The sequence below is a fragment of the Chenopodium album genome, chromosome 24 (assembly GCF_948465745.1).
Source record: "Chenopodium album chromosome 24, dcCheAlbu1.1, whole genome shotgun sequence".
NCBI classification, from domain to species: Eukaryota; Viridiplantae; Streptophyta; class Magnoliopsida; order Caryophyllales; family Amaranthaceae; genus Chenopodium; species Chenopodium album.
Window position 1 is genome coordinate 11544762 of NC_137857.1, and position 21155 is coordinate 11565916.

Here is a 21155-nt window from a genome sequence, read left to right on the forward strand (position 1 = left end):
CTTTCAAAATTCACATTAGACCATGCATAAATTGAGAGAGCCACACTTTTAGGAACAAACAAATTAAGTGCTACTATATAGATTGATAGATGCTTCCCTATTTTCTAATTGTTCCACTTTGACTGTGCATGTTTGTCAATGCACATTGATCTTTGACCCTTAATAATATGAATTTCTAATAAAATTTATAAAAATTTAATACTTAGAAGTTGAGCTTGATCTAACAAGATCCAATGTAATTATATATAGCCAATTATGGTAAAAGTCAAGTATGTAATTGGTGTCAAAAATCATATTGTAAGTAATAAAAATGGAGGAAGTAGATATAAATGGATATATGTTCGGTTTAGTTAGACTTATTTTGGGCTTTTGGCTGATAAATTACCTTAATTTATATTAACTTATTGTACGCTAACCAAGACAACGTAAGATAATATACTTTGAACAATAGGTACTCATTCACATTATTAGTTATCACATAGATTAAGGGCCTGTTCTCATTGAATGAATTCAGCTGAACTGAACTGAACTGAACTCAGCTGAACTGAACTGAACTGAACTGAACACAGCTGAACTGAACTGAATTGAACTGAACTGAACTGAAATGAATATTTTATAAGAGAAGGAAATTAGGAGCTGAACTGAACTGAACTGAATTGAGCTGAACTGAACTGAACTGAACTCAGCTGAACTGAACTGAACTGAACTCAGCTGAACTGAACTGAACTGAACTGAATTTCAACGTAAGAGAACAGGCCCTAACATGTAGTCTTGTAGAACCAGTGAATCACATGTACTTGTTAAACTCATATGAGCTCTAGGCTCTACACCATAAAAGATTTACTAATAGTCTTGTAGAACCAGTGAATCACATGTACTTGTTAAACTCATATGAGCTCTAGGCTCTACACCATAAAAGATTTACTAATACTGTATTTTTTATTTTATGTACGGTATAAATTAACAACGAGTTGTACTAATATAGAAATTCTATTAAAAGAATGCTTTAAGGATTACAATTTCTTTTTCAAAGAAAGAATCTCTCCTTCTAAAATAAAATAGATTTAAGGATTGCTTTCTTTAAGAAAGGGAGTAATTAATTTTACTTTGGTTAATAAATTGTAATTGAGGCATCTGATTGCGCCATCTTGTGGGACCAATGCTGGGGTGGATGGATCATAATCAGATGCCCCCATAATATATTATTATGAATCATTATCACAAAGCCACGTAAATAATGCACCGATTTAATTAGGTGTTATGTCTGTCTATGTTTGGTACTTATGTGATGTTTTTTGCCCTATATACGGTTATTAGTTAGGAACTAGTTTTCATAGGGTACTTGTATACTCTTCAAACATGAGCTGTGTACTGCATGTTCCTTTCAAAGTAGTGTACACACGTGAACTCTACGTGGGCTTAAGTAGGGGTGTCAAATCGGGTGCGTGGATTAGATTGGGGTTGACCAATCATAATAAGTTGAATTGGAACAAGTTAAATTTATTGATATGGATTGATCTGAGTCATGTTCGGATCAACTTGATTCGAGCAAGACTGTATTATTTTGAGTTTAGCCAACTTCAGTTAGGTCTATTTTTTGTTGGCAATTATTTTTGTTTTGGCTCTTTACAACTTCATTCAAATTTGGGACGTGCACTGTGTTTTGGTTATTCTCGTATTCTAATTAAGTTAATTTTTATGTTCCCTATGTGAAATATTTGCTCTATTGATTTCGTGTTAACTTGAGGTTATGAATTTTCTTATTATATAGTGGCACATTCAATGACAAAGAATTGATGGTGTCGAAAAATTAGTGAGTTGATTATTAGTTGTGTATTGTTTTACTGATTGATTATGAGATGTCTACTGTTGTACCCATTTAACCCATATCAATAGTTATATGTATTTATCGCTGTATTATATATCGTACGGTTGTAAGATAATAAGAATACATATTTTAACTAATCGGCTGCATATGAAACCTAGTCATCACATAGTGTTAGGTTAAGTTAAATTAAGAATTAGTCGATAACATACAAGTTGATAAAAAACAAGTCAAGTACAAATGGATCACAAGTTATTCTTATCATATACTTGTATGTTATTATATCAATTGTGTTGAATATATTCAGGTTGATTTTGAGTCAAGCCTATTATGAGTTAGGTTATATTCAAGGTTAGTGAAAATCAAGTTTGGGACGATTTCAGACCAATTCAAGTCGAGTAACATGTCAGTAACTCTCAAGTTAGTATGAAAGTGGGTGCCAATAATTGAATGATATCAATTGTGGAGTCATTTTTGATAGCTTGAGGCTTGATCCTTGAGTTATAGGTTCTACAGATAAAAGTCGTCCCTCATTCCTATAATCCTATTTCTAACCATGTCACTTGGCCATGTTGAGCCATTGCCTTATCACAAGGGTCACTAGGAAAATCCCAATATATGCTATTGTTCATAAATCATAAGATTGTATGTACACTCTATATTGTCCCACACTTTTTTTTTTTTTTTTTAATTTTTTTTTAATTTTTTAATTTTTGTGTTTATATATATCCTTTACAACTTTAATTTCAATTCTTTAATACTGTTTGTTTAAATAACGACAATGATAAGTTGTTAATAGAATGAAATCTTTGACAAATTTTGATTAATTTTCATTATCATTAGTGTTTAAATTTCGTGCACAATGCTCAACAAAAGGAAGATAGCGAGTGTATTTCAATAATAACACTCTATCAAACGACACTAAGGTAGCCAATCATTAAATAATTTTCTTGCCTTCATCGTATGGTAGATGATATGGTACGGCAATGACTATGACAATCAAGTTGGTGGATCAAAATAAGTCAAAATCGATATTGTACTTTTCAAAGAGAATTACCATGAAAGGGAAGATTAAGAAAAGGGTAGAGTGTGTGGTTCCATGATAAAGGATGCAAACTTAATGTAGAGGGAAGAGTCTAAATCAAGATGTTGAATTGTGTTTAGCAACATGGCGTAGATGGTGACACCAAGGATGCATGAGATCGATAATGTACATGGATACAATTACAAAACGGATGATATAAAAAGTTAATCCAAATTAATAAGAGACATGGATACGACAAAGTACAGAAACATAAATTATATTATACGAAGTATATAATAAGGAAATTGAATAACTGATAATTGACTCTATAAATCACTAATGGTATCAAAAACATCCAATAAAAAACCTTAAATATGCAAATAATATATGTTGAACATAGTTGGTGCGAAGAAGCTATGTAAGGAGGAGTAGACGACAATAACAACTAACAAGGAAGTGATGAGAAGGGGATAGAGAACCATCGGTGAAAAGAGTGAACACAAGAAAATTCCAAAACTAGAGTATATAGTCTCCGAAAAAGTGTAAATACAAGAAAATTCTAAATACGTTGACGTGGTGTGTCCAATGTTAAATAAAACGTATTCAGGAAAGATAATTTTGTGTCCGAGTGTAAGAATATATTAAAAATTTGGATTATGATTTTTCGTGTGACTGACATGTATTTAAGTGTGTTCCTTGTATGTCATTGTTAAAAAGTATTAGTATAAATACAACAATTGGATGGTGTGTCTGTACTTTATAGACAATACCGGAAGGTCAAGACATTGAACAAGCCATCCCAAGTTCCCAACAGTTGCACAAAACTGAGGCTCTATTACTTGATATCAAGTACTTTATCCATCCAATTCTATGTAGATTCTAAAATCTTCCTCGTGGGTGTTTTTTGCAAGGTTTGGGCCACAAACAAGGGTATTAGGCAATTAAACCATCAGAAATCCTCAAATATCGGCCCAAACGGTAATCGGTATACCTTATGAACTTTTGACGTTTACGAGGTCCATAGTCCAAGCTATGAGCTTATGATAGTCTATTATCAATCCCTTAGCAAATACTCCGTACTTGTATTATCATGTTTTTATCATAACAATTTGGAGGATAAAATAAGAGCGACCGAATACTTCTTCTTCTGGGCACGTAACGTAGTGCGGCTTTTCTAATAGTTTACTAGGTTAACCCCATGCAATGCACGGTTTTATAATTTAATAATAGAACTATAGACTTTTAACACATATTGAAAGAAAATAACTACTTTCTCCGTTTTCCTAATTAATTTTAATTAAATATGAATATACAATTTCTAAGGCATAATTTTCATTTAACAACTCATAAATAACTAAATAGTATATATAATATGTGTAGAAAACCCAAAAATTTAAATTTCAAATGGAATTTAATTTTCAAAGCAGGTTAAATAGTGTTGCTTAAGAAGGTAAAAAAAATGCTTTTTATTAAAAAAAAAGGTAAAAACTATGACATCATCCTTGCATTTTGGAGGGAAAAAATTAAATAAAAAAGTGACACGTAGACAATGATGACATCAACTGTTGTTATTTTAGTATATATATATATATATATAGAGAGAGAGAGAGAGAGAGAGAGAGAGAGATTATCACCCCTCTACAAAACAATAGCTAGTGTTAACTCGATAAAACTATTAAGATACAAAGAAGAGAGCAAGTATTTTAGGTTGTTTAAATAAATCAATCAACAAGAAGTTTGTGAGAAGTCTTGCGCAAAAACTTATGAAAAAATACTCTAGAAAATTTTCTCTCAAAAGAAGCAAGTTTAATGATGTTTTCCTTAATAAACCATTTCTATTTATAGAGAATGAGGGACGTACCTAAATGAGTGTCCGTCAAGTGGCATGTCTTTTCACCCAAAAAACATCAACATAACTTAATATAATAAACACCATAATTAACTAGTTACGTTAATATGAAAAGCTAGCAAAAAGATATCTTTTCACTTAAAAGACACCAACGTAAGTTAATTTATAATTACGTTTTATTGCTATATTTCACTTACTTACACTCCTCTAATAACAAAACCGCATTTCATTAATTTCCCAAACTCCCATTGATATAAGTCTCCTTAAAAGTGAAAAGTGTTTTCCCATTTTACATCGTTTGGTTTGGTTTAAAACATTAAAATGTAAAATTTGAGAGTGAGGGATAGCTCAAGTGGTTAGAGCTCTCTCCCGGTTTCAGGAGATCCTGAGATCGATTCTCACCCCCGCCCTTATGGCTCTCTAAACACCAAAAAAAAAAATTAAAATGTAAAATTTGGGGTGGAAAATCATTTTTCGCATTATGTTTGGATTTAGGGAAATGTATTACTAGGGTAATAAAAGTCAAACTAAGCAAAATGAAAGTAAATATAGGGAAGGAGGAGATAGTGAGGACATGATTGTAAGGAAAATTATGTAGCGATAGTGTGGTATGAGGTGAAGAAAGAAGAATTAATACCCTCATTTTGGGGGTAATAGTTACAATAGGGGGAGGGTGGGTAACTATCACCCTCGTTATGAAGATAATAATTCCTCCAACTCTCTCTTTTCCTCATGGTACAACTATCCTTATTTCATTTGTCTCCTACAACACCACTTCTAATTACTTATGTTTCGTTAAGTTTGACTTTTATTGCCCCTTAATATATTACCCCCAATCCAAGCATGTTTTGAAAATATTTTCCCCCCAATTTAGAAGGAAAACATTTTCCATCACAAGTGCAGGGATAACATTTTCCCTCACAATTGAAGTAATTGATTTTCAGTTCAACTAAACAATGAAAATTGCTTAAAATAAAAAATCATTTTACATGCAACCAAACAACGAAAAACGTTCATAAAAATGGATTTTCAATATAAAAGGTTTTCCATGAAAAATTATTTCATCAAAATGTTTTTACACCCTACCAAACTGGGCCTAAATGTTAACTCAATTACACACTTAATATATAAATGTTCCAACATTTTGATCCACCTAACAATAAATTATTATAGTTGAACTCTACAAAGAACCCATGAGCACGAAAATGACTATAATGTTGCGTTCAGTAATATGTAAGGACTACAATGTTAAATTCTCTTACTATATGATGTTATTACTTGTTCAAAATCAAATTTGAAAAATCTTAGAGCCTATTCTGATTGACTAAACTAAACTAAATATTTTATGAGAGAAGGAAATTAAGAACTGAACTGAAGTGAAAATAATTTGAAGAGAACATGCCCTTACTCCTTATCAAGTCAAAACAAACATAAAGACTCGCATTAAATCAAACAAGATTTTATCAAACTCGGAAAAGAAAAAGAAAAAAAAAAAAAATTAACAAATTGGATTTAAAAAAACATAGCCTAAGTCTAAATATTTATGGTCTGACTTTAACAAAGGGTTTGGGATACATAAAAGTTCAAACTTGAGAAATGGTACAAAAAGAAGACTAGTCTTTGTATTCTACATTTCAATAAAAATTCATAAGGGAAAAAAAAAAGATTAAAAAAAAAAAAGAGAAGTGCCATTAACGTGTGATTTGATGATTATCAAAGAGAGTGGAATTCCATTAACATAAATGGAATAAGTTGAGTGTATATGGCTGGCTTTTGGCTAAGTTGAGGGCACAGCATAACTTGAAGACCAATTCATAGTTGACCCACAAAATCAATGCCACTGATATCAAATGACAATCTGGTTCAGCATTAGCAGCAGCAACAACATAACAGATTAAGGAATAATCTTGTATTTTCTTGTCATGTAGATCCAAAAACGGAATGAATCTGCAGTGTTTCTGGAACCCCCAAATCCGAACCTCCTGCTTTTTTCCATACCCCGATTAATATAATCGTCTGATACAGTCTGACATCTGAGGACAGAATCGACATACCACCAAGTCCCAACCTCCTCAAATCTAGTAGGAAGCAGATCCTTCTCTTGTACAATCTGATCCCATACAGGACCTTTTTCCTTCATCATTTCTTCAAGTGTAATAGAATCTTCTTCAAATTCCACGGTTTCTAATTCAAATTCGTCAGCCAGAACCTTCCACAGATCTTTCCACTTGAACACATCCCCGTTGCTACAATTGAATGCTTGCCTCTTGCCTTGTTGATGAAGAGACGCCCATATTTGCTGCTCAGCCACTAAATCCGCATCTGCAGCCTCTGAGTAGCCATCCCAGGCTGCCTGGTTGCCTGGAAATTTTAAGGGTTGTCCTTCATGCTTGCATATAGTGGCATAAACACAGAGCGAACCAATAATGTTCCTAGTACTGTAAGGAGAAAACCCATGCATAACAGCAGGTCGATGGACTGACCATGTCAGATTCTCCTTTGCCTGCACCTCCTCAGCCAATATATCCTCCATAGCATAATAACTATCGGTAGTATCTTCCCTAGGCAAATCCTCAACAAATTGAGGTTCATTTTGAATTTCAGCCGATGAGTCCAAAGAAGGTAGGGCGTATTTCTGACCTGTTTGAAGACAAATATGCTGCAAGTTTGGCGCATTAGGTATGACCGCATTAAGAACATTACGCAGCATTCTGCCGTTCTCTTCGTAAGTTTCCTCTTCAGTGGATTTGGTAACCCATCCAACGTAGAACACATGAGTTACATCACTCAGATGTGAAAGTTTAGCTTGGGTAGCTTCAGGATCAACCATATCACATTGGATATATTGAACATGGTTGTGATGAAACTGCCATTCAGGTTGACGCCGTCGCCCAACACCATAGACCTTCCACCGGCCACCAGGTGTACTAGACAGCTGAAGGATATCTGCAAGACTATTACCAGAGATGCCAGTCACGCCAACTACAAGTGCTACATTATGGTATTTTGAAGGAATATCTCCACTCTCTATTCTCTACAAGGATCAGACAAACACAAAGAAAAGATTTAGAGGTGCAAAATACAGCAAATATGTACTGAAATTAATTGAAATTTTAAACAAACACTGAAATTATCGAAAATAAGGCGACATACATGTAAAGCGGAACCAATAGCTCCTAGCCACCACCAATTCATGGAGCAAATTCGATTGCAAAAACCCTGAAATTTATATGAGAGAACACGGAGACAGAGAGAATAAGACAAGAAGAAAAGAAGCAAAGAGAGGCATATAAAACAGGGGTCCTGAGGCAGCTGTTGACTAGGTGTATTATCATAAACAAAATTATAAAAATATCCATATACAACCCTTCACGGCTCTGTTTCATAATAGTCAGCATTCATGTCATAAGTATTAGAAAAATTACTTGAACCAGTTCATACTTAAACTAACAAGCAAAAGAATTTCATACAGAAGGCAAACCCTCATCAAGAGATTTAATGAAAAAAAAGAACTGCACATCGTTATATTACTTCGTACTTCACATCTAGCAATTTAGCTACACAACACCCTATTGCTATATGATAATAGCTGCAAATTAAAAGTCCGTATGTTATAACCTGTGTTTTTAATACTCCTTCCATACCAAATTATTCACATCATCATAACTTTTATCACTATTCACCTATAATATTTTGACCATAATATTTATGTTAATACAAATACTCCCTCCGTCCCCAAATGATAGTCCCTTATGGGCAAAAATCACGGGAATTAAAAAACTTAAATAAAAGTAGTAAAATTACATTGAAAATATAAATTTACATTGGGTATGTAAAATAGTAGAGAGAGAAAGTAATAAAAGTACATTGAAAAACAAAATTTACATGGGAAAGTTAAATTTGCACAAATATTGTTGTAATTGGAGGAAATTTTAATAAAAAATTGATATTAATTGTAATTGAAAAAAGCAAATGGAACTATCAATTTGGGACTAAAAATAGGCCATAAGGGACTATCATTTGGGGACGGAGGGAGTATATACTAGTAATTATTTATTATAATAGGTACAGAGTAGCATGTAAAAACATAAGATACTTTTGGATTTATAACAATATATATTCACAATTAATTAAATTAACGTTATGCACTGATAGACAAATATGTCTAATAAAAATTATGCAAATAATTTGGGATAAAGTGGTTGTATATTAATTAAGCTTGAAGAATTCAACTAAAAGGTATTTGCAAATGGTAGAAAGAGAATTTTAGACTTAAGTACCAAATTTATGATATTTACCAATATACACCCCCCCCCCCCCCCTTCTTTTTTTTTTTTTTTTTTTTTTTTTTTTTATAACTGGGTACGTAAATAAATAAATAAATAAATAAAAAGGAAGGAATATTATACTACCCTTTCACATTCCATGTTCAGGTGTTCATGTTAACAGCAAATTAGAAGCAGTGAAGCAATGTATACGTTTCGTTTCAAGACATGAATGCCAACTCACAATAATTAGTTAAGACAAAGCATGTGATTACTTGTTCAATTCATTTTATTCCCCTATAATAAGAATATTCACAACTAGGGAAAGATAATCACAGTTTATAATTCAGCCATGATAAAACCTTTATTTTATTTTATTTTTTTATTAGACATCCCTTCATAATTTAAATATAAATAATAGAAAAAACCGATTTAAAATGCAGATTATACCAGAGAAACACATCCATCAGTAAAGAATGGTGAAACCTTCTCCCATTATGAAGAAATAGGGGGTATTATAAAGCTGTTTTAATAAACTGTATTAAAGAAAAGTACTAAGAGATGCAGCAAAATGTCTTCAAAAGTGAATAAAAGTCCAATGGAGAAAGCCTTACAATACCATCATCATAGTTAATTTCTGAATCCAGATTCTCTAGTTCTTTGGTCCATCTTCCTAGAGTTAGTTAATATAACAGACCTTAGCTCTTTTCCCCAATGTATCAGCCACCTTAATACTCCTTGCTACCTAAACTGCACAACATGCAGCTTGGAGCCCCCTTTGCTACACTTGGATCGAAAAAAAGCCAGACTCTAATCTTAACTAAGCAAAGCTATCGGTTCCCCCTCAAATGCCAAAGTAAGGTAAGATAAAATAAAATCTGTTGCCACATAAAAGTCTGAGGCAGGACAAGAGCATGCGTATCAACTTAAATAAAAATATAGAGAACCACATCCTCAACAAAGATATTGACATTTTTAGTAGGCGTACAGACAATGAGCCAGAGCATATACTTCCCCATGAGCAAACTTTCGTCATTAACTTTAAAACTTAAAATTCACCATGAGATAGCTTAGCAGATTTTTTGACAAATGCTTGTTCAAACTTCGAACCTTGCCAACGTGGCCACCTTGGTGAAACTCCCATCAGCATTATTAAATTGAACAAAGAAACTGCATTAAGCCCACCACCTCTTCAACAGACTCCTATAATACTCTTAAACCTCAATAGGCGAATGCCTGAGTAGCTAGGATGAATCGTACTAATTTTATTGACACTACCATCTTCAATGACAGAGGACTGGATCCACTTCAAAGTCATGCTTGCTTTAGCGAATTTAAAGAATATTAATTAAGGTGATGTCTGAGGAAAGATGTCCAAGATATGGACATTAATAAATTCAAAAGAGTGAGAATTCCAGAGAGTATGGAGAGTTCTGGAGGTGAACACAAATCCTTTGCTAATCGCCATTTGATTGATCAGGACTAGCTTGTCTAGGTCAAAGCAGGTTAGGCGCTCCATAGATATTTCCCCATTGTAGCGCCATATCTGGCTTGTTCCCCAGCTCTTCATCACTGGAGTCCTAGAGATCCAGAAGATCTTTCTCTCAGCACTACCAAGTACCAACAAATTCTGCGGATCCATTAACATCCTCAATGTGACTTTGAACTCACAATATCATTCACACAGATGCAATCCTGGCCTTATTTAACATCTTTCAGGAAAGAGGCAACCCCAAGGAACTTGAAAATTGACATTGATCATATTAGACTCACATTGGGGTCTTGTCTAAGTTCTTGGCATGACAAATGACCGTAGACTACTTTGTGGTCCTAGATAATCCTGCCTACATTACTGATGAATATTCAGTGACTCAGTTTACAATTTCACCACATCCTGTTGGGGTGATTGACTGGATTTCTCCATGAAGATGCAAGCTAGAACAGCTTCAACACTATTTTTATCCTCTTAAGATGGATTTCTCCATGAAGATGCAACAAGCCTTGTAAGTGTATGGGGGTGCTAAAATGGGGTAATATTCACAAAATCATACCTGCAATAACTAAGACCGAATACTAAAAAAAAAAATATACTACCTCCGTTCCTGAATAATTGACACAATCAAACTTAGCGATGCAGTAGTTTGACCTTAGATATATATGATATAATAATAGTAAAAAATATAAAAAGGTGATATTACAAAATTTTATATTAATGCCTACTCCCTCCGTTTTAAAATATTTGCTCCATTTCTCCTATGCACGGAGTTTTAGGAGAAATTGGAGAAGGTAATAAAATATGAAGGTAGTGGGGTAGGTGGAAGAATAAAAAATTTGTAAAAAGCAAAAGTTGTTGAGAAAATTAGAGGAGAGAGAATATGAAATTAATAAAATATGATTTATATTAAATATTAAATAAGGCAATGGAGCAAGTATTAATAAACGGCCGAAAATAGAAAGTGGAGCAAGTATTTAAAAACGGATGGAGTATTTAACAAAATATTTGAATGTAATTTTTTTTTTTTTTTTTTTTTTTTGGGTACATTACTAAAAAAATCGATGGTCAAAATTACGAATGGTGAAAGAAAGCAAACGTGTCAATTACTAGGAATGGAGGAAGTAAATGAAAATAGAAAAAGAAAAGGCAAAAAAATTTCACAAAATAGTGCTCAACTCAAACTACCCTGTAATGAACTGACTTCCGGCAACCAATTAATAATAATGTAATGCAATAATTAATGGGAAGGAAGGCTTAAAGCTTGATTGATTAAAGATAAAGAAGGGTTACAATTGATAACTTGAGGCTATCACTCTCACTAGTAGCTTAAGGCCACCACTCTCACAATGTGTTTCACTCAATTTTCTGGATACCTTCCTAAATCTTAGATTACTCTACTTATACTAAGATGGTCATGAAGACCTTGAAGCTTACATGTGATACTTAACAAAATTAGAAAAACATAAATCAACACAAAGAAACTAAGTTGCTTTCTTTCCTTCTGTTCCTCTTAATTAGTTTTGTCATCTTCTCAATTGGAGCTTTCATAATCCCTTTACAGTGCTTGCTGCTGCTGTTGCTTTCCCTCCATCTTGGTTGACTTGCCTTCTCCTTGTATAGACCCTTATGGAACTTGGTTGGACACCTCGACCTTGACCTTGACTATGTGGATTCGTGACATACCCCCCCCCCCCCCAAAAAAAAAAAACCCCGGGCTCTCCTCAAGAAAAGATCATGGACACTTTCTTCATATTAGAGACCATGATTACAGCAGCTTCCCTTATATAATACACCAAATTGAAATCAGTTAGAGTAGCCCAACTGTAGTCATTAAACTTCTTCAGGTTCTCACGAGCAAATTATGTTTGCATCAATTATGAAATCAGCAAGATATACCGCACTTTGAGTTCCAAGAATGTTCTTTTCATTATACACTCTTTAATTAGGGTGTGTATTCAGAAATTTCCCACCAAGTGGCCCAAAAAGCTTCCAGGTAATAGGTAGTATGGTACCGCAAGAAAGTACTTAAAGGAGAACTTGTCCCTGTCGTAGGTAAGGCCAATACTGACAACAAAGTGGAATTGGTTACATTCATCTCCCTAACAGAGGAGCGAAAGGTGTTCATAGCATCCTAGTCTCCTAGATGCCTTATCAAGCTCTGCAGAAGACTGAATTGAGAATAAGAGAAAGGACCAATCGATATCAAAATTTGAATAGCCTGATTATCAAAGCTATGTAGATCACTTTATTGTATTATGTTAGGGTTTTGTTACTTGCACAGCTATTTAATTACTAAACTTTAACAAATAAGTGAAACAATCACAAGCAAGGGCATGTTTAGTGTACAGCTGTACACCATACCAAATCTATATAATCGCCCTTGAATAAAAGATTGTATTTGCATCAAAATCAAGGCTATGGCCTTGGAGTCATCCCCTAAGAATTCAAGGGAAAAATAATAGCTTGGATGGGTCCTTAATTGTCCCTTAGGTGTCCCTAAATTATTACTCGCTATAATAGGCCCTGCGCTTCTTGCAAAAATTATAATTTTGGTTCACATTTTACATCTCTTTTATTTCATAATTTCATTCTCCTTGCAAACAAGCTTACCATAACCCTAAGCTTATGGGGAGCTTTGGCCCATGGTAGATTGGAATGATTATATAGACAATGCTAAATTCTTTACAAATTTAGGTTCAAAGAAACTAATAAAGTTGAATATTAATAAGTTACTCCCTATTTTTCTTGAGGTTCCTTTTCTGAGGTTAGGAGGTTGTGTTTGATACGGCTAAGGGTACATGAGATGAGATTCTGGTTCTCACCTGTTATGGATTGGTACTCCTAACTGTTATGGACTGATATTACTCACGCTAATAACAGTAAAATAAAGGAGAAAGCTTGGAAATTTCATTAAACAGATTCATAGTTTCCTACAAAAGTTAGTAGGTTTAGCCTACATAGCTCATATTAGTGACTTGAGGTCACAACTCTCCACATAGTGACTTTAGGTCACAACTCTCTCAAGGATTCACTACCAAATTCCTGCCTCCCATTTACTTTCCCTCTTTCTCTATTTATACTAAGGACTATTAACCTAGTAAACTAATATTACTAGAATACCCATACTACCCCCTCCTTAGGCTAATCTATTACATCACCCATGCTGTATTACCTTGAAAGTATCTCACATAATGATGTAAAAGCGGGGAAAATAATTATATAATAATTTCTGTGTTATGGAGTGAAAATCGGGTGTTCTATACAAGTACATTCTCTTGTAAAAGCTTTTTTTATAGCTCAACACTGGGCCAAGTGATCCATTTCATCATACCCAGATCAAAATGCTTCCACATTTTGGCATCATGCACAGTTTTGCAGTGAAATTACATGTTTATGTTTTCTTTTTTCCACATATAACAGCATTGGCACAAGACATTCAAATGGGAGTAGATGATGAACATACATACCAGGTTAGATGGCAAGGATGCAGAGCTGCAGTCCAAGGATTCCACTCTAGATCATAGAAAGAGTAACAAAAGGTCTTTTAACTTGACTTTAGCATCCACCTGAAATAATATAGTGTTCAGATTCACTAAAACCAATATGACAAGCCTGTATAAAAAAGCATATAGACTAGAAGAGGATACCTTGGGAATGGCAGAAGCTAAATTTCTCATCTGCTGTCCAATTTAAAAAGCCAGCCTCTTGTCCAATTGATCTTATGACAACCACCAAAACTTACAAACAATTAAGCCTCTCAAACACCAGGACATCAGAAGGTTGACGAGCTTATTTATAATATCTACCCCTTATTCGATCCAATAACCTTAATTCTTCATCCCTTGGAAGATAAGGATCAAATTTACGAAGGTTATTTACGAACATAGCAGCCTCATCTGGACGATTAAATTTACAGAAAAAATCGACTACAGAATTGTAGGTGTTTGAGTTAGGTCTACAATTATGGTTGATCATGCAGCGAATCATATCAATGGCCTCCAGAAACCTATCATTTGCAGCATAATATGCAATGAAAATATTGTAAGTAATTACATCAGGAATAATCCCAGAGCTCCTCATCTCAGAATAAATTCTAGAAGCATCTCTCAATCGACCATTTTTGCAATAAGCATATATAACAGTATTATATGAAATGATATCAGGCTGCAGTCCATTACTAGCAATTTCTTTCAGAATTTCTTCTGCTCTAAGAAATGATCCAGACCGGCTATACATGTACATCAGAGAATTATATGTTGTCAAGCTAGGAGTAAGCTGACTCTCCTTCATGAAATCCAAAATTTCATTTACTTTTTTGACCATCTGTCGGCGGCCATATATAGATACCAGGGAATTCAAAGTTGTTATATCCATAGAGTAGCCTCTCCTCCTCAACTCCTGAAAAGCACGTTCCGTTTCCACTAAAAGGCCAGTTTTGCTATTGACAAGAACTAATGTCTTCAGCAGCACAGGATGAAGTGTAATTTCACCAGAATACACCTCTTCTGCAAGAGTGCACATACGTTTAGTTTGCTTTCCATTAGCATAAGCATGAAGCAAACAAGAGTAGCTAAGCTCATTAGGCTTACACTGACCACTTCTCATTTCAGTAAGTACCTTTTCAGATTCTTCCCAAAGACCACCTCGAGCTAATGCTGCTAAAATAGCATTGTAGGTTGAAAGATCTGGCATGACACCAGTTTCCAGCATCATCTTATAAACAGCCAACGATTGTTTAAAGGAACCACATCGACTGTAAGCACTTATTAAGGTGTTGAAAGTATCCCGCTCTGGTATAAACCCTGCCTTCTTCATCTCACTGAACAGACTAGAGACTTCAGTAACCATCCCATTCTGTCCAAACACGGCCAAAAGAGAGTTCCAAGTGACAATATCAGGGGAACAATTGCAATGCTTCATCTCCTCAAATGTCCGCATCATTTCCGAAAATCTCTTGCGATTACCATGCATTTTAATGAGGGCATTAAAGGTGCAAACATTGGGTTTGCAACCTGCATTTCTCATCTCCTCGAAAACCTTCATTGCACATTCATCTTTACCAGCTTTCTCAAAACCAGAAAAGAGAGTAGTGTAAGTAAAAACATCAGGTTTGATCCCTTTCTTAACCATCTGAGCTTTGATCACCATAGCCTCTTCTAATAAACCACCCCTCACATAAGCAGAAATCAAGGAATTAAAAGTCACATCACTCGGTGCATATCCACGAATCTCCATCTCCCGCAAGACCCCCATTGCTTCTTCAGGACGCCGAGACTTTCCATAAACATCAAGCAAGACATTGTAAGTGACATTATCAGGCACAAAGCCAGCTAACTTCATCTCCTCAAAAACTCCGGCTGCCTCCTCAAACAAAGACCCACGACGACAACAACTAATAAGTGTATTATAAGTGTACAAATCAGGAGCGATTCCATCACGCTTCATATTATCTATAACTTTAGAAACTGTAATCCAAGGCATACCCATTTTTCCATAAACATTCAAAATCACATTATAAGTAACCAAAGTAGGTTTACACCCAACATCCTCCATTTTCTTAAAAATCGTCACTGCCTCCCTATATCGTCCATTACTAGCATAAGCGCTTACCATTGCAGTATAAGCATAAACATCAATGGCAAAACCATCCTTATCTAGCTCATCAAACAAGCAAGCCGCAATCGAAACACGGCCTTCCTTACCAAGAATACTAATCATAGCAGCAACAACAGGCCCATCTAACAAATTTTGATAATCATTCCGACTACGAACCCAATTAAACACCCTGAAAGCCAAATCACACTTACCCAAAAACCCTAAACCCTTAATTATCCCCAAAATGTCAGCATTCACAGACCCCAAACCAAGAATACCCACTTCCTGATTATCACTAATTCCTTGATTTTCAAACAATCTAATCAAAATACAGCCTAAATTAGATGAATTCAAATCAGTATCAACTAGAATTTGAAAAATTTGCTGACCTTGAGGGGAAAGACTATGATGAGTCCAGGGTTTACCCTTGTTAGGGTCCCGGTGTTTACCAAGGCGGCGATGTCGTCTAGGAAGACGAAGAAGAGATGGGTTCAACGCATTGGTATTGCGATGACGGGTGTACATAAAGTTGGGGTCTTGGGGTTGTTTGATGATGGGTTTAAGCGGAACAGAAGATGGTGATTGTGGCAGAACTGATGGTGAGGAGAAAGAAAGGTGGCGGTTGTTGGGTGTATTGGGAAAAGGAGCAGGTGGGAGAAGTGGGATAGCTAGTTTTTCTGCCATGGTTGGAGGAGAAAGAGAGAGGGAGAGAAGGCGGGAAGAGAGGTAGAGAAAGCAGGATAAGTGGAGGAATGTAAGACTGAGTGACTGAATGTTGTACTTATTTTGGACCGTTTATAATTTAGATAAGTTGTTTCCCTAAAATGTAAATCATCATCTTAAGTTAATAATTTAGAGTTACTAGGTCATTCATAAACCCTTTTTTTAAAAAAAAAATTAATGGTTTTGTAATTTATTTTTTTGGTTGGTAAAGAGATGATCAAAAGAGCTTATCTTTTTTTTTTTTTTTTTTTTTTTTTTTTTTTTTTTTTTTGACAAAGATCAAAAGAGCTTATCGGAAGAATATGTACCTCTCATAGGTTTTATCAGTCTGAGTTAGCGGGTTAGGTACTTTGAGAGTGGGGGAAAAAGAGTATGGGAATCCCCACGAGTTAAGTTGAGTGGGGTTTATTGTTTTGAAGTTTGAATTGTATTGTTTTGAACTTCGACTATTCTCGGCAAAGAACGCACCGCTTGTCATGGCTGAAGTTGTAAATTTGTTTGCCGGCAAAAAATTGGTCGTCTCTTATAACTGTAATCACAAGGTATTGGAAGACCTTGAAAATCTTTCGATGTCCTTCGACTATACTACCTTTCAAGTTTCAAGCTTTCAACAGTTAAAATCCAGTTAACTTCTTCCGTTTAAATCAGCCACTAAATATGTATCTTTGGTAGAGCACTACTCCTCTTGGATTAAGAGTGTTACGGGTAGAGTACTAAACTCCGGCACATAAGTACTTCATAGCCCCACTCCTCTACTTTTGGGTTATGTTAGTTTTACTCTGGTTTTACCTTTTTTAAATTTCGTATACATTTAAAAAAATTATTTGGAAAATAATAGTATTATATTGTGATATGGACAAGTACAAGCCCACACCTAGTAGTGGACTATACTTTCTCACATTAATATTAGTGTATATCGAACAACATTAGGGTAACTTTTAACTAAATTGGGGTAACTTTTAGCCTTTTTAGATGACTTTGAATCTTATGTGATTTCAATATAAATAGGCAACGAGATAAATTATATTCAATCAATTAAGATTTGGTTTTTAGTCATTTAAAGTGCTAAGCTTTATACCTAAAGTATATGTAACTTTTATTTGTACTAGGGTATTCTGCACGCGCGCGCGGAGGGGCTAGCTTTTGCGGAGAAGTTGTATTGGCGTGTATTTACACCTTTGGTTAAGGTGGTAGACCTAGTAATTTTAATACGTACTATTTGATTTATGTGCATATTATGTGGTGAATTTGTAGAATTATAAGAAAGCCACCAAAATCTTTTAAGACAATTATTTTTTAAATCCTCAAAAGTTTGACATTGTTATTTCAAAATTATTATTATTATATAATATTTAATTATTTTCCATCCCTTCATATTTTAAGCGGCCATTGTTAGTTTAGAACTCTTAATTGTTGTGCATGTTTCAATAGTACTTAGTATAATATTTCTATCGTGTTTTTCTTCAAATGAATTTTTTTGTGAGCTTTTAGTCATATGGAGTAATAATATGTAAACAAGTTCTTATATGTTCTACGACGACTATCTAATATCTATATCAATACTAAAGCAATAACCAATTAGTTATCTTTTTCATCTTAAATTCTCTTCATAATTAATACCATTTTTTTTCTACCACCGATTTCCCTTGATTTTAGGATTTTTAGTTCTTTATACCTCTTGATAACATATGTCTGCTCAAATATCACCAAACTATTTAATATATGAATCCCATTCAAATTTAATATATGAATCCCATTCAAATTCTATGATGTTGTTTATATGTACACTTAAAAAGCTAATAAACCACATAGTGAGGGATAACTCAAGTGGTTAAAGCTCCCCTCCCGATCCAAGAGATCTTTGAATCGATTCTCATCATCCGCCCTTGTGGCTTTCTAAACACCAAAAAAAAGAATAAACCTTAACAATAGTTGCAATTAAAAAACGACAATTTTTTTTTTTTTTTGGGGGGGGGGAATGATAAGTTAGTAGGATTTTATTCCAAATCAAAGTTCGCAAGAGTCAAGAGACTTTGCGGAAATAAGAAGAGCAACTATGAAAAAGTAAAAATAAACAGTCACTTGGTAATAAACCGTTTCATTGTACATACAAATTTTTTCTTTTTAAATAATAATAATAATAATAATAATAATAATAATAATAATAATAATAATATCATATAAGTGTAAAGCATTAGAATTTTTTTATTTTAAAAAAAAATCATTACAAATTATTTACTAACAAAAACAAAATTAATTGATGATATGTTTAATGATAAAAAAAAACATATATATTAATGATAGTATACATATTAATGAGGGTATTAAAGTAAATACACATTTTGTATGCAACTTTGTACATAATTTTGAGGGTATAATTGGTAGTACACTATTCTTAAGAGATGTTTTCTACTTTTTATAAGGTAGGGATTCGATAAACTTTTTTAAATATTCGGGTCACTTTTAATCGTTTCAGAACAACTTACAACATATGTACAATATTTATTATACACCATATTTTTGTAAATTTTTTTTTGTGAGTTTATCTCACATGACCCCACTTATGGGATTAAGGCTTTGTTTGTTTGATTGATTGATCGATCTCACATGATATTTTGTAAATAAATCAACAATTTTCTCATTAAAACTAGTATAGGTATATATAGATTCTAGACGCATATTGCTTCAAAATAAATCGAAATAATTTAATGGTCAATAAAAGTATTTTAAGAATTGCATCGTATAATGATATTTTTTTTTAATGTACCATTATCTATATACCTATACTAATTTTTTTGAGGGAATTTTCCCTTCTAAACTATATATTTTTATTTTAAGGTTTTAATTTAGTTTAATTTGCCTACAAACTTTTATTATTCAATTATTTATTATTATGATTAGTTTCCGAGTTATATGTTTCTAGAGATTTTTAAGCAAAGAGACACATTGATCATAGAACAGTTTTATTTATCAGTCACATTGATCGAAGCAAAGAGACTAATTACTTTTACTTGGATATAAGGGTTTTTTTTTTTTTTTTTTTTTTTTGAAAAATTGATTCTAATAATCCCACCTTTGACCGGTTAGCTATTAATAATCTCACCTTTATATAAGATTCTCTTCTAATGGTCCCTTGTGACTGGTTACCTATATAATGGGTATTTTTTTTTAATTTAAGTACCACGTGTAATTATGTAATTGGTAAAAATAAAAATTTAAAAAGAATTTTTTATTAACAAAAAGAAAAAAAATACCCAGCCACTCCAAACCCACGCCACTCCAAATCCACGCCACCGCATCCCAACTTCCGGCAGCCGAGTTCCACCACTAAACCCTAAACCCAACCCCTCTTTTCTCGACTTTCGACTTCTTTCTCTCTCCTCACGCGGACGCCGGCAATCTCGCTGCAAAAATCTCTAAGTATATATTTTTTTCCTTCTTATTTATCTGTGTTAATTGTATTTGATCTTAAATTATTCAATTTCTTCATATCAATTTATAAGTATTCATTTTTGTACTTTTTCTAAGTTGGCCTGGGTCCTTATTTGATGATAGAAGGGATTGAATTGATGATTTTTTATTTTGGAGAATATTGGGTACTATTGAACATTGTTCGACACCAAGGAATGAAGAGGATATGAGTGGTTTTCAAGGTCGGACGGGGAGATTTTCGGGGCTGGGTTAAGGGTTTCGTGGTGGATTTCGGGGAGGGGGGCGTTGTCATTAGGTGGGTCGTGGAGAGGGGAAAATTCTGGTGGTGGTGGTGGTGGGCGTTGGGAAGGGGGCTGCCGGAGGGTGGAGAATGTGTGAAGGGACGATTGTCGGAAGAGAGAATAGGGTGGCGTGGGGGTTAAGGTGGCTGAGTTATTATTATCATTTTTTATTTTTTATTTATTTATTTATTTATTTATTTATATTTATTTTTAATTTTCAACCAATCACAAAGTGACACGTAGCATGTTAGGTCGGATTATTTATTTATATTAAAACCGGTTACCAACAAGTTAGGGACCAATAGAAGAAAATCGTCTATATAGGTGGGATTATTAGATAATAATTAAAAGGTAGGATTATTAACAGCGAACCGCCCAAAGGTGGGATTATTAGAATCAATTTTTCTTCTTTTTTTTTTTCCTTTTGATGTTTATTGTAAGAATTTGGAAGCGTTGAGCTTCAAATGGTGATATATGAATGTATACAAGATAGAAATGATGCCCGGATATTATGGTGCCATTTACGTCTTTATCAAAAGAAGTTGAGGAATGCATATTTATTTTGTTAGATGTTGTTGTTTGTAATTTGTAGGAGTAAAAATTGTAAAAGAAAGATAGTGGGGTCTATTAGAAAACGTGAAAAGTGGTGGAAGAATGGAGTCAAAA

The 21155-nt window shown here is 33.9% G+C and overlaps 1 protein-coding gene across 3 annotated transcripts; it reads right to left on the minus strand.

The window, feature by feature from the left end:
* Positions 1-7618: 7618 nt before the first annotated feature.
* Positions 7619-16978, minus strand: LOC145610231 (uncharacterized). 3 transcript variants are annotated; one of them, XM_081665526.1, is made up of 3 exons: positions 14106-16978; positions 13926-14024; positions 7619-7732 (listed from the first exon to the last, which is right to left on the minus strand). In XM_081665526.1, the coding sequence occupies exon 1, from the start codon at positions 16735-16737 to the stop codon at positions 14248-14250; it is 2490 nt and encodes an 829-aa protein (XP_081521652.1). In that variant the 5' UTR covers positions 16738-16978; the 3' UTR covers positions 7619-7732; positions 13926-14024; positions 14106-14247. The 3 variants fall into 3 exon arrangements, with proteins under 3 accessions (XP_081521652.1, XP_081521651.1, XP_081521649.1); XM_081665525.1 differs by lacking the exon at positions 7619-7732 and adding an exon at positions 7886-7917; XM_081665523.1 differs by lacking the exon at positions 7619-7732 and adding an exon at positions 12173-12626.
* Between the last annotated feature and the right edge of the window lie 4177 nt (positions 16979-21155).